Source organism: Anguilla rostrata, chromosome 11, assembly GCF_018555375.3.
Source record: "Anguilla rostrata isolate EN2019 chromosome 11, ASM1855537v3, whole genome shotgun sequence".
NCBI classification, from domain to species: Eukaryota; Metazoa; Chordata; class Actinopteri; order Anguilliformes; family Anguillidae; genus Anguilla; species Anguilla rostrata.
The window spans coordinates 42,882,669-42,895,015 of NC_057943.1; the positions used below are offsets into that span (position 1 = coordinate 42,882,669).

General features: G+C 46.6%; 1 protein-coding gene across 2 annotated transcripts in view; it reads left to right on the top strand.

The window, feature by feature from the left end:
- Positions 1 to 12,079, top strand: part of kcnd3 (potassium voltage-gated channel, Shal-related subfamily, member 3) — a 166,852-nt gene extending 154,773 nt beyond the window's left edge. Inside the window, exons 4-8 of one of the 2 annotated variants that reach the window (XM_064300174.1) lie at positions 862 to 963; positions 3,242 to 3,274; positions 3,570 to 3,662; positions 5,748 to 5,995; positions 7,125 to 12,079. In XM_064300174.1, coding sequence (XP_064156244.1) covers positions 862 to 963; positions 3,242 to 3,274; positions 3,570 to 3,662; positions 5,748 to 5,995; positions 7,125 to 7,314 — 666 coding nt within the window. In that variant the 3' untranslated portion in view covers positions 7,315 to 12,079. The remainder of the gene's footprint in view (positions 1 to 861; positions 964 to 3,241; positions 3,275 to 3,569; positions 3,663 to 5,747; positions 5,996 to 7,124) is intronic. The other variant, XM_064300176.1, reaches the window with a different exon arrangement.
- Positions 12,080 to 12,347: the final 268 nt, after the last annotated feature.

The following is a 12,347-nucleotide window of genomic DNA, read 5'->3' on the forward strand; positions in this document are numbered from 1 at the left end:
GTGCCACTCATCTTCACTAGCTAACTTGCTCTGTCAACTCAGTCAGTGACTGCAGGTACCGTTACGTTAGCAAGCTAGCTAACGCTAAACTAGGTCAAAGTACCAAAAGCGAAATGGAATAAAGCATAAGAATAAAGTATAACGTAAACAGGTGAATAAAACAATGAAATTGTTCAATTTCTTTGCCTTTGCAATAGAAAATAAAACATTATTTAATGTCATTCTCTGCTCTTTATTTTAAAGAAGGTATCAGCTAGGCACTCTTTATACACGTCATCATTTTAAGGGATTGTTTGATCATCTGTATCGGCAAAATCTACACGATACCCATCCCTACATCTGGCGTGACTTTGCACTGGCAGTGAGTACCTCTGGCCCTCTGACAGCCCTCTGAAAGGTGTCCTTTCTACAGTACTCCTGCATGGCTGCTAGCTCCAGCACTTCCTCTCGTAGGATCAAACGGACTTAAGCAGTTACATTTGAATATGGCATTATGCAATTTAGCCCCCCAGGATTGTTTCACCTTTTTTCCTACACCTTCCCGCCAGTCCTTCAGGTGCCGAGCGCTGCTGGCTGTGTGTGTATACTGTATATTTAGATTGTATATTGTATGTGATGTATGTTTTATACTGCTAGCATTGCACAAGATATTCTGTTGACGTGTGCATGTGCGTGCGTGCGTGTGTGCGTGTGTATGTGAGTGCGTGTGCGTGTGTGTGTGTGTGTGTGTGTGTTAGTGTATGTACAATGTACCTCTGTGTTTTAAATGGGACGTGTATGACCACATGAGCTTCCCCTTGTGGGATAATAAAGTTCACCTTGACCTTGTGAGGCCTGACATTCTGCTCTCTGCCCCCACAGAAAGCCAGGCTGGCCCGGATACGGATATCCAAGGCGGGCAGCTCCAACGCCTTCCTGCACAGCAAGCGCAATGGCCTCCTCAACGAAGGGATGGAGCTGACGGTAAGAAGGGCGTCCTTCTCCTCTCCTCCCCTCTCTCCTCTCCTCCCCTCTCTCCTCCCCTCTCTCCCCTCCACTCCCGCCGCCCCTCCTCCGCTGCACCCACAGCACCCTCCCACCCGCATCAGCAACCCATCCGTGACAGAGAACACCAACAAAGGCAGGGACCAATGAGAACATTAAGTCATCACTGCAGTGTGAAGAACGGATGATCTGGAACAAACAGTGTGCTGCTATGAAAGCCAAACCTGTGCAGTCTGGGAAGATTGTCTTTCCCTCTCCACTTTGCGGTGACCGTCAGGTCCAATAAAATGGACTAGATCAGTAATTATGTCATGGGGCGGGGGGGGGATTCTGCTCTGTACGTCAATCTGTCTCATACCGGCCAACGTTTTTTTGGGGGGTGGGGGGTGCAGCAATGACCCCGCCTTTCATCTCTGGGGGCCGAATGGATCTATATTTTGGAAAGTCCGAAAATACGGAGAGCAAAACAAAGATAAAAAGGGGGAATGGGGAAAAAGAAGAAACTGAGAGAAACTGCGTTAAATGCTTGCACAAAGCTGCATTTATATAAGAGTGCAGGTTCTGAGAAGTTGTTTGTGCTGGACTGCGGTAAATTTAAGTCTGTATGTCCTAAGTGCAAGCTATGTGTTCAGTTTGCTGCTGAAATATAGCTCTGCATATGTGAGTCCGCGGTAGAGACAGCACCTTTGGGTGGCTTTCATCTGAGCGGAGAGGAAATGGCGTATTCCTCATGTCTGCCCACCTGAAATGCAGGGGCAGTGCTTCCACTCCACAGCACTGACTCATTAATAATTAATTTCTCCTCCATTAAGAATGAATTACGTCTTTAAAGGGTGACGGAACCTGGCTGGCCCGCTCTGCGTTCTTCAGCTTCGTCACAATCATCACGCGTCGGAGCCAATGGCGGCAGGCGTTTGGGCGGGAGGACGTGCGCCCGGCGCGGGCTTTCTTTGTGAAGTCGGCCCTTGTGGCTCCTCTTTTCTTTTCTTTTCTCTTTTTAACGTGGCGAAGGTGGCACAGCTCGTGGGCTGTGCTATTAAAGCCAAAAGCTGGAACGGGAGCGCTGTGTTATCGCTGGATTATCGGACCGAAATTCAGCCTGTGAGGTTTTAATGTGGAGATTGCCCCCCCTCCCCCCCTCCTCAGAATTGCATGGATGAAAAAAGCTCAAATAGCTGGCAGTCACAGAGTACGCCTCTCCTTGTGCTCTGCGCTCGAGTGGAGGCTGTTTTCCCTTCTAAAAGGTTATGCTTTTAGGTGGATTTAAATATTACATTCGGCTCTACCTCGCCGCGTCGCTCTGGGGCTCTGGTTTGGGAGGGCTTGTACGGGACGGTGACACACGGGACACGCTGAAGCTGCCAGCGCTGGGTCATTCGCAAGGGTGGCACAACCCGGCGTTTCATTGCAACTGCCTACCCAGTGCTGGGTTATTTGCAAGGATGCCACAACCCAGCACTTTGTTGCAGCTGCCTGCCATCACAGCCGAACCTGTGATTATGTTCTGTCCTAGAAGCATCCAGAACCACGCACAGGAAAATAATGAGCCTTAAAGGCATTGAAGCCTTGGAGAATGAAGAATTCTGGCAACGCGGCAGAAGCGTCAGGCTGGGTCCAACACAGTCACTTCTAGTGAATCTTTTTAGCGCCTTTCAAGCCAATAAAAATTTGTCTTGGTCATTTTTCTCGCCCATACGCCCAGAAGCCAGCGACGCCCACACGCACCGCTGACTCATGGGTTATTTCTGAGAGCACATCGTGATGAAGCCTGCTGTAGGGAAGTCCATAGAGCTGATGAAACTGTCCATATGCATCGCCTTGTTGTGGTCTGGATTGTGAATGAGAGATCAAAAGATGAGCTTTGGGATTCTCAGTATGTTGAGCAGAGCAAAAATTGTCACTGGATCATTTCCTGCTCTGTGCATGAATGTTTTTTTTTTTTTACTCGTTTGCAGATGCCTGGGAATTTATGTAAAAAGATCATTGTCTCCCATAACAAATTTACATGCATGGCAAGGTGGCTTTTTTAGACATGTAGCAAATTCCTGTTCAGTCTAGCTGAGAGAATATCTGCTATTACATGCATCAGTGTGTAAATGTAACCGTAACAGTCGCTTTTCATATGCCAGAATGAGAAAAGAAGGGATGCTGTATTTCTCGCCAAACAGCACTTCTGTTAAACTGCTCTCTCTCTTTTTTTGTCTCCTCTTTCTCTTTCTCTTTCTTTTTCTTGTTGCCTCTTGACAATGAACTGAAGCACTCCCCTTACAAGTTGAACCTTTCCAAACAGGTATTCATCCAGCGAATGCGCACACACACACACACACACACACTCAAAACACACTCACTCACACACCCGCGCACACACACACACTCAAAACACACACACTCGCGCACACACACACACACACACTCAAACACACTCACTCACACTCAAACACACTCACTCACACACACATTGTGTGTGAGCGCCCTCTAGCGGCCACTCTGTCCCTTTCGTTCCTGATCTGTATGGGTGTGTGCGTGCGTGTGTGTGTGTGTGTGCGCGTGCACGTGTGTGTGTGTGTGTCCTGTGGCTCTCGCAGGGGTCCATAGAGGAGGAGCAGCAGAGAAGCAAGACTACCTCTTTACTGGAGAGCCAACACCACCACCTACTGACCTGCCTGGAGAAGACCACGGTAACGCTCTTCATCAGCCTCTCCCACAAGGACTCTCGCTCAGGAGACCTTGATCAAACAATTATCCCAAACTCTTCACCCCTTTATACTCCAGTAACATTCCTGCAGATTATCCGCCAGTTTAATAATACATATTTCACCTGTAAAAAGAACAAAATTATTCCCGTCAGATTAATGTTAGTCTGTGGCAGTCTTTCACTGAAGCTTCTCAGGTATCGGGTAAATTGCCAAATTTCATCAGCATCAAGAGAGCATCAGAAATTCTTTCAGGTATGCCGTCGACACAGGATCTGGACTGTGTGGAGAACTGTTGGGCAAACTGTGCCTCCTCTGCGCCTGAGCTGCTGCCCTTCAGCATGACTTCAATTCAGAGTCACGTGACTTCAATAAGGAGTCATGTGACTTCAATAAAGAGTCATGTGACTTTAATAAAGAGTCATGTGACTTCAATAAAGAGTCAATACAGCAAACGCTCGTTCCCTGCTTCTCACTATGCTTTTGAGGAGAGATGCCATCTAAGTCCTCAAAAAACACAAATATGTCATTTTTCAGGATATTATCAGGCCTGCCCGACCTTGTTCCTGGAGATCTACCGTCCTGTAGGTTTTCATTTCAACCCTAATCTGGCTCACCTGATATTGCTCATTTGCAGCTCAGTGAGATCTCTCGCTGTTGAGTGAGGTGTGCTTTGTTAGGGTTGGAGTGAAAACCTACAGGATGGTAGATCTCTAGCTGTTGAATGAGGTGTGCTTTCTGAGGGTTGGAGTGAAACCTAGATAAGGTAAGATCTCCAGAAACAGCATTGGGCACATTCAGAAATTATGTATTAAATGTTTCTCTTTTTACATAACACAGACTCAAGGGAATGCCAGGTATTATATAGGTGTAGTCTGGAAAATATGCTTTATTAAAAGGCACTCCATCAAAACGAAGACACAAGTCAACCTGCACTGTTGCATGAGCAATCCGATCGATCTAAGTGTGCGTAGCAGCCCACCCTCGAAGTAGCCTGACATATTATTCTCTGTCTGTTGCAGTACTCATCTTCCATGAATGAGAAATTGTAAAATTAGAATTATGCTAATGTATGCTAATTTTTTAGAAGCTCGTTATTCTTGCCTCCGCATTTACGTTTACATTTACATTTACGATCAGAAGTTAGAAGGGCAGAAGCGATGAATGATCAATGGATTTAGATTTCTTAAAGTCATTCCATAGAGCAGGTCTGTGGTTAAATTGAACAGCCTGCTTACGTACCCGTACAAACCAAAGCTCAACGGCTTTACTTCTGATTCGTCTAGCTTTGGTGAGCACGTATGTGGGTTCATCGTTCGGTTCACCACCCACAGCATTGGAAGCTTGAGTGCTGCTATGTCTCGGATCTACTTGTGTTAGCTTCATAATCTTACAGGACTATGAGCCTGACCAGGTTGACACTGTTGCAACAGTCTGTCCAACGTCCAGGCATGTGCTTTGCTATTAAACCAATATTCAGCTACTTATGATTAATTATGATCTTGTTTCAGAAGTTCACCTAGGATTAGGGTCACATGGTTTATGATGGTGGGATTGTGTGGGCGTGGCTATGTGCAGGTGCTGAAGGAGGCTGTTTGCCTGTGTTCCCAAACTTTTCTCTTTGATTTAAGTGCACGTTGCATAGTTACCCAGGCACTAGGCACTGTTCCAAGATGCTCTTTTTGGTGCACTGGGAATATGGAGGAAATGTGTGTGGCATTAACATTTAATGAGTGTCTGCCATTTCTGTACGCACAGTTCATGTTGAAGCTGTGCAGTTCTTTATTGAAAGGAAAGGTTCCCTAGGGTTGAAACGTGCGAGCAATATAAGGTTCGTGGTTGGCGTAGATAAATACTTTTCTGTTCGTTCAGCAAAACCTATCCAAGAGTAAAAGTGGGTGACTTGTTTACACTGGCGTTGTGTAGAAGTGTAGAGATGAGTAAAGACTGGGGTTCTGATGCTCAAATGAAGTTCCCCACACTGAGAGGAGCACCATGCAGGAGGCAGGCTGCTGTGAAATCAAACGTGTAAATAACCCCCCCCCCCCCCCCCCCCACACCCCCCTTCAGAACCACGAGTTTGTGGACGAGCACCTGTATGAGCAGAACTACCTGGAGGGCGGGATGCAGAGCTACCCGTCGCGAAGCCCCTCCCTCTCCAGCCAGGGCGGGCTGACGGGCACCTGCTGCTCCCGCCGCGCCAAGCGGGGCACCCACCTGCCCAACGCCAGCGTGCCCGCCGCCCACCACCTGCACAGCCTGCAGGAGCTCAGCGCCATCCACATCCAGTGTGGAGACCAGCCCCCCCTCAGAACCAGGTACACACCCCCCTCAGAGCCAGGTATCACTGCCCCCCCCCCCCCCCCTCAGCACCAGTCCATCCCCCAGAACCAGGTATCACTGCCCCCCCCTCCCCCCCCCCAGCACCATGCAATACATAGTTCATGAGATTAAGGCCCCAGGGACAAGCATAATGTTTTATGTTTTTCAAAGACTAAATGATCAGCAGTGAGACTGGCCTGCAGCTGAATAGCTCTGTAGTGGGGAGGGTCCCACAATATTCACTCAGAATATTCTTCATAAGTTATCTTTACAGTTTTGTTTAAAAAACATAACCTTATCTGGAATCCACCCTTTTGAGAACCGCTGTGGACTGTAGCAGGTTACAACTATGGTCACTAGGGTGTAATTCTTCATCATGTCACTAGAGGGTAGTACAACCAAAATGACGTGCATCAGTTTACGGCACAATAATTGTGCTGCTAGAGTTTTTTCAAACTGAAGTTCAGCTATGTGAAAATATAAAAACTAGTTTTCCAAATTATTTTGTCATTTATTTTTAGATTTATACTTGTTTTAAAAAATGTTTTTTATTATTAAACACCAAATTAAAATATTTAGGTGTTTCCTTTCTATGATTTATGTTACTGGGTAATAAATGTTCATTGGGAAAAACTTTCCAGCAATGTGGATCTTTCTCTGAAGTTGTCAGTAAGGTTTTTTATCAATATTACTGTTGCACTCCCCAAGTTAATAAATGTTATAACACACTGTACGGCTGGAATTTCAAACTACAGTCCTGGAAGGCCCCCCTCCCCCCCAAAGCAAGACTCCAGACTCCAATCGGCAACCAGTCAAGCCTTGGAAAGTGTGTGGGCTCTTTAGCCAATCAGTGACTTACATTATGTGGTTCAGTGCTGATATACACCATAACCCAGCTGATTGCAGCCCAATAGGATTTCAGTTTGAGGATGGCTGCTCTGCACATTCCGTATGAATGGAAGCTATCCTTACATGTGACATGTCTCATGAGTGTTTGGGAGTCATCCTCATGCAGCCCTCATACATTAGACAGTCCAAGGCATGGTCATATGACCAGAGCTGAGATGCTTCATTGCCGTGGCGCTCACCTCTCTTCCTCTTCCTCATCCTCGTCTTCCCCGGTAGCCGCTCCAGCCTCAACATGAAGCCGGACGAGGCGTCCCGTCTCAACTGCAAGAGCGGCCAGATCACCACGGCGATCATCAGCATCCCCACGCCCCCCGCCACCACCCCCGAGGGCGACGCCCACCCGCCCCCCAGCCCCGGCGTCCAGACCACAGCCAGCTCGAACGTTGTGAAGGTGTCCGCTCTGTGAAGGCCCAGTGTGCCCCCCCTCCCCGGGGGAAAGATACACACCCGACATCCAGCAGACTTACGGAGACCAGCAGGGGGAGCTGTGGAGCAGAGTGTGACAGACAGCACCCACAGCATTCCCTCTCTCTCAGGAGATACACTGACAGAGACTCCCAGATGGAGGATGGCCTTTTAAAAAGTGTGCAATGAGAGGGAAGGAGAGGAAGAGAGAGAGAGGCTGGAAGCACTTCATTCCTTGCGACACGTGCATCTTCAAACTGACTAGTTGCATTCCACGAGTTGCATCACTGATCTGATTGGATAAAGGAAATCACATGTCACTGTGTACTCTCCACCTTTCTGTTTCTTTTCTGGTCTGGCAGTCTTTTTTGAATAACAAAAAGGAAAGACAAGAAAAGAGTGAAGCAAGCAGACAAGGACGGTTATTGCCAATGTTTGTTCTTTATTTCGGGCTTGGTTGTCCTTTGTTTCAAGTTTTGTTTCAATTTTGGTCAACATATTTACCTGGGTAGACAAAACAAAATGTATATCGTTTAACCAAAATCTTTTTTTAAAATATCTTTTATTTTGTTTTAGAGAAATGAGAAAATAATTATAAAAAAGGTAGGTGTGACAGATATTAGTGGGTTTTTTATTTTTGTGAATGCGTGTGTGTGGGTGTGCGAGAGTGAGGAAAACTGTACAGCTGATCAAATCTGGGATTTTCACGAGCTCTGTACAAATTAGCTAGCTGCCACTGAGGTAGGTGTCTGAACAGATTTCTGTCTAAAATTCTCAGCATGAATCATTTTGTAAAGCACAAATTCAGCCCCTCATTAAGTTACGATACGCTTTCATTCTTTATAACACATAACTCTTCTTGCTCTCAGTGGTCAATCTAAATTTCTGTTCTCCCCCAGTATAAATATAGTTCAAAAGTCCATGTTTCTTACTAGTGTTTAACCTTTAACTTTAGAATGGGAAAGGACTGAATTAAAAGCACAGGGAATCTCCTGAGAATTTCACACAGATACGTCCTGACTCTTACTCCTCCACCGGGTTGTTTGTGAATAGTGTTAATAGGATATTTTGTAATATTTGCCATCGTATGGCAAAACCAGTGCAGCTCCTGTCTTTCAGTGTCGTCTAGTTCTAACGCACCTTCATGTTGACAAAGGACTTGCCTTCTGTAGATGTTTAGCGTTTAGTGGTTTCCAGCTCTTCTGACCTTTTGAGTCATTGGGTGTGTACGTGTATGTGGGCACGTGTGTGTGCGCGCGTGCGTGCGCTAACTCCACGTGGACTACAGCTTTGGTGTTTGTACTTTTTGCCTACTTCGGTGTTGTTGTTTTTTTTTCCAAAACTTCTCGGTTGTAGTTGTTGGCAGGCACCTGCGGGATGATCATCACGAGCCGACTGTGTCCCACTCCCGCCACCAGTGACCATGGACTGCTGTTTCTGTCCCACCACCAGTGACCGTGGACTGCTGTTTCTGTCCCACCACCAGTGACCATGGACTGCTGTTTCTGTCCCACCACCAGTGACCATGGACTGCTGTTTCTGTCCCACCACCAGTGACCATGGACTGCTGTTTCTGTCCCACCACCAGTGACCATGGACTGCTGTTTCTGTCCCGCCACCAGTGACCATTGACTGCTGTTTTTGTGCTTTTTCTGTGGGTCTTCTGCTTTTTCTGTGTCATTCGGTCTTCTGCTCTTTAGTGCCAGAGTCGCCTGGAGCGGGTTAGGTGAGCGGGAGGTCGTCCAAGACCATAGCTGCTGAGCGCTTAGTTTCTTAAAGGCCCACTCAGTAACTTTGGTGGCTAATCTGCGAAAATTACGCGGTTGGTAACCAAACACCGCGGTGGATCATGGTACGCAGAATTTTTTACGTCTTGGACTAGTGTGTTGATAACTTGGGCTACAACTTTGCTTTGCCTTCTGAGCCTTTTCTTACTATTGCAGTTTGCCATACAGCTGCTGTGGCTACTGTGGAAATGTCGAGTACATCTGAGGCAGATAGGCATGGTCTATTTGGCAAATCGTTAGCTTACTATTTCTGTCAATATCTTATCTTGCAAGTGAACGGTTCGCTTCCATGGTGATGAGCTGCACAAGGACTACAAAAACGCTCTGATATCAAAAAGCAAAGAAGAAGAATGAAATGTGGGAAAGGAAAGATGAACAACACTTATGTCAAATACTTATTTTTCCTTTCAGAGTGCTTTTCATGAGGATCTTTATCATTGTTTTCATTATGAGAGTACTCTATACTGTAGTACCATGTCTGTCTTTTTGCACGTTGTAAACCATTAGCATTTTATTTGCAACCAAATTTACTGAGTGGGCCCGTAAGTTACCCTCTGGTGAATGAGAGGCATCAATTGTAAAGCGCTTTGGATTAAAGCGCTATATAAATGCAGTCCATTTACCATTTGCCATTTACATCCGGCTCCTTCGCGACCATCGGCTTACCTCCCATTAGTGTTATCACTCGTGTGCGCTGCGGTGTCAGGGTCTGACTCCACCCCGCTATAAGGAGCGGAGGGGACATGAGGACACGCACGTCGCTGGACCCTGTGAAGCCCCGTGGCCGTGTATGGACAGGCCCCTCAGCCCAACGTCGAATAGGGGAGGGAAGCGCACGCCCCGCAAGACCGCCATGTCCCATCTTTCCCCCCCACCGCACCGACCGGCCCAACGAGCACCCGCAGTCATCCTGCACGAGCTGCGCGTGAGGTGTCTGCCTCCATCGTCCTGCCTCCATACCTGCGGTAGCGTCTGCAAGCTCCAGCGGCTGGCTGCAGGACGCGAAGGTGCTGCTGTTTCACAGCAAACATTCAGGAGAAGAGTAACTACCTGACTGCTCAATGGAGGCTGCAGCGATGAGCTCAACAGATTACTGATTTTTCAAATTGGGACAAGGGGGAAAAATTTAAAAACAAGATCCTATAAGCCAAAGGAATCTTTATTTAAAGGAACCTTCTGCTTGGTTATAGTGGAAGACCAGGTGGGTGTGATTGGAACTGGTGAGATGAGGCCACTGGTGGTCTGGTGCACCATGAAGATGTAAATGCAATGTTCTTTATGTCTACTGGATTGTACATCTGTCCCTCTTATTGGCTGAAAAAGCAAAAGACCCTGATGCATCCAAAACCTTTAAGACGCTGACCATACAAACCTGAACAACCCAAGTCCAGTGTTAGCTTACATGAGTAGATGGGGTCATTATTGGCAGAAAAACACACTATTAGAAGTCTGCTTCAGCAAGCTGTAATGCAGCACTGCAGTGGTGTTCTCCTGGTTTGTTGTTCAGCTGTACATTTGTATGTTTGCTTTAGTCACTGTGACGACTTGGAGACACTTTGGGTTGATTGACCTTGCCTTATTGGATTCTAAAAACGCCCCCAAACCCCTTGAGTCTGTGCTCAAGGGGAGGTGAGGTGAATGCACACAGAGCACTACAAGTGGAGAATCAGGGTAGCTGTACCCCCCCTCCCCCTCCCCCTCCAGCTCCACAGGGTCCCTACTAAGGGCACAGTCGCCTTTCCCAACAGCTTGGGACATTACAGAAAGCATTCTGGTGAAGGAGAGTTTTGCATCCTGTGCAGAACATTCCTGAATGCTGGGGGGCTGGTCCTCAGTGAAGCTACTGCCCCCCCCCCCCCACCTCACCGAAGCAAATCTGTTTGGTTCCCTTTCATCCCGGGGCAGTAACTGCATCATTTTCCCTTGACTAGCAGGTCAGCTTTGCAGTCTCTGCGGCCCCTTTTGTTGCCCTGTCAGAAGGAGAAGTGGCTGAATCTAACAATCTTCAGTGCTGAGGGAAGCAGTATCAGATGAGGACAGACAGACTGGAGAAGGTTCCAGAGAGAGTCGTTCTCAAACTGACAGAGTAGAGAGCGTTCCACACATTGGGAATGGGAGAAGCTTTCACTCCCTTAGGACCAGAGTCTGAAAGTGTGGACGTCAGTGGGGTCGAGGTGAGGCCCGGCTGAGTGACATCATCGCGTGGGTTTGCATGCTCTCAAGGACACCGCTGACAGGGGAATCAAGGAAGAACAATAATTTAAGTGTTTATTCTTTGTTTTGTTTTTTAACAAAGGAAATATTGTATACTGTATGTCTGTCCCTTTATTCTTTTCTCCTCTCTTTCTCTTTCTCTTTGCTGTTTTCTTTTCTGTCCCATTCTCCTTCTTTCCGACTGCAGTGCATATCCTGTCAGATGTTGTATATCATTTATGAATTTGTCTTGTGTCACGACTGTGAAGCGCCTGATATAGATCTATATCTGCCACAAATACAAACCTGTGGAATTTATTCTTCAAATGTCTTTGCCTCCATTATTTGGGTCCATTACTGTCTGTCTTCCTGCTCTTTGTGGAACCCTTACCTACACAGTTGCGATTTTTTATTCATTCATTTTTTCTAATCTATAGCTATCTACAGATCACTTTAGACTCTAGACAAGGAAGGCTGCATTCATTTCTTTCAACTACTGGTCTTAATTGTTTAATTTGATCTGACATTTTAGGTCATATATATAACTAGCAGTAGTTCACAAGAAGAAAATACGTGCATGACCTTCAGATTCTTCTTCACACAATATGGTGATCATTTGGTGACGTCTGTTTTATATATCATTCCAAAAGCAAACTCATCTCGGTCTCAGTCATGGTTAGTATGCTTTCTGTGTATAATAGACTGTGGTTATATCAAACTTAAGCTACATGCCCATTCTGCGGAAAGCATATTGTTTAAACTATTCAATTAAATAATTTGTGGTCATTTCTTTGGCACTACTGTTATTTTCTGATATGCAAAGATTGCTGGGAAATATGTCTGTATGCTATTGTCCAATGTCAAGTGTCTATTTGTCACAACTGTTGTAAGGTCAGCTAGATGGCTGAGGAAGAGAGCACAGAGGAGTCCTCGCTGCCGCTAAGCTTGTCAACATGCCGTATGAACACAAACAGCGGCCCTCAGAAGAGAAAACAGAACACTGACCGGGAGAGAAGGGTCGACAGGGTGCCAGTTAGCCAGCTGAAATTCAGCG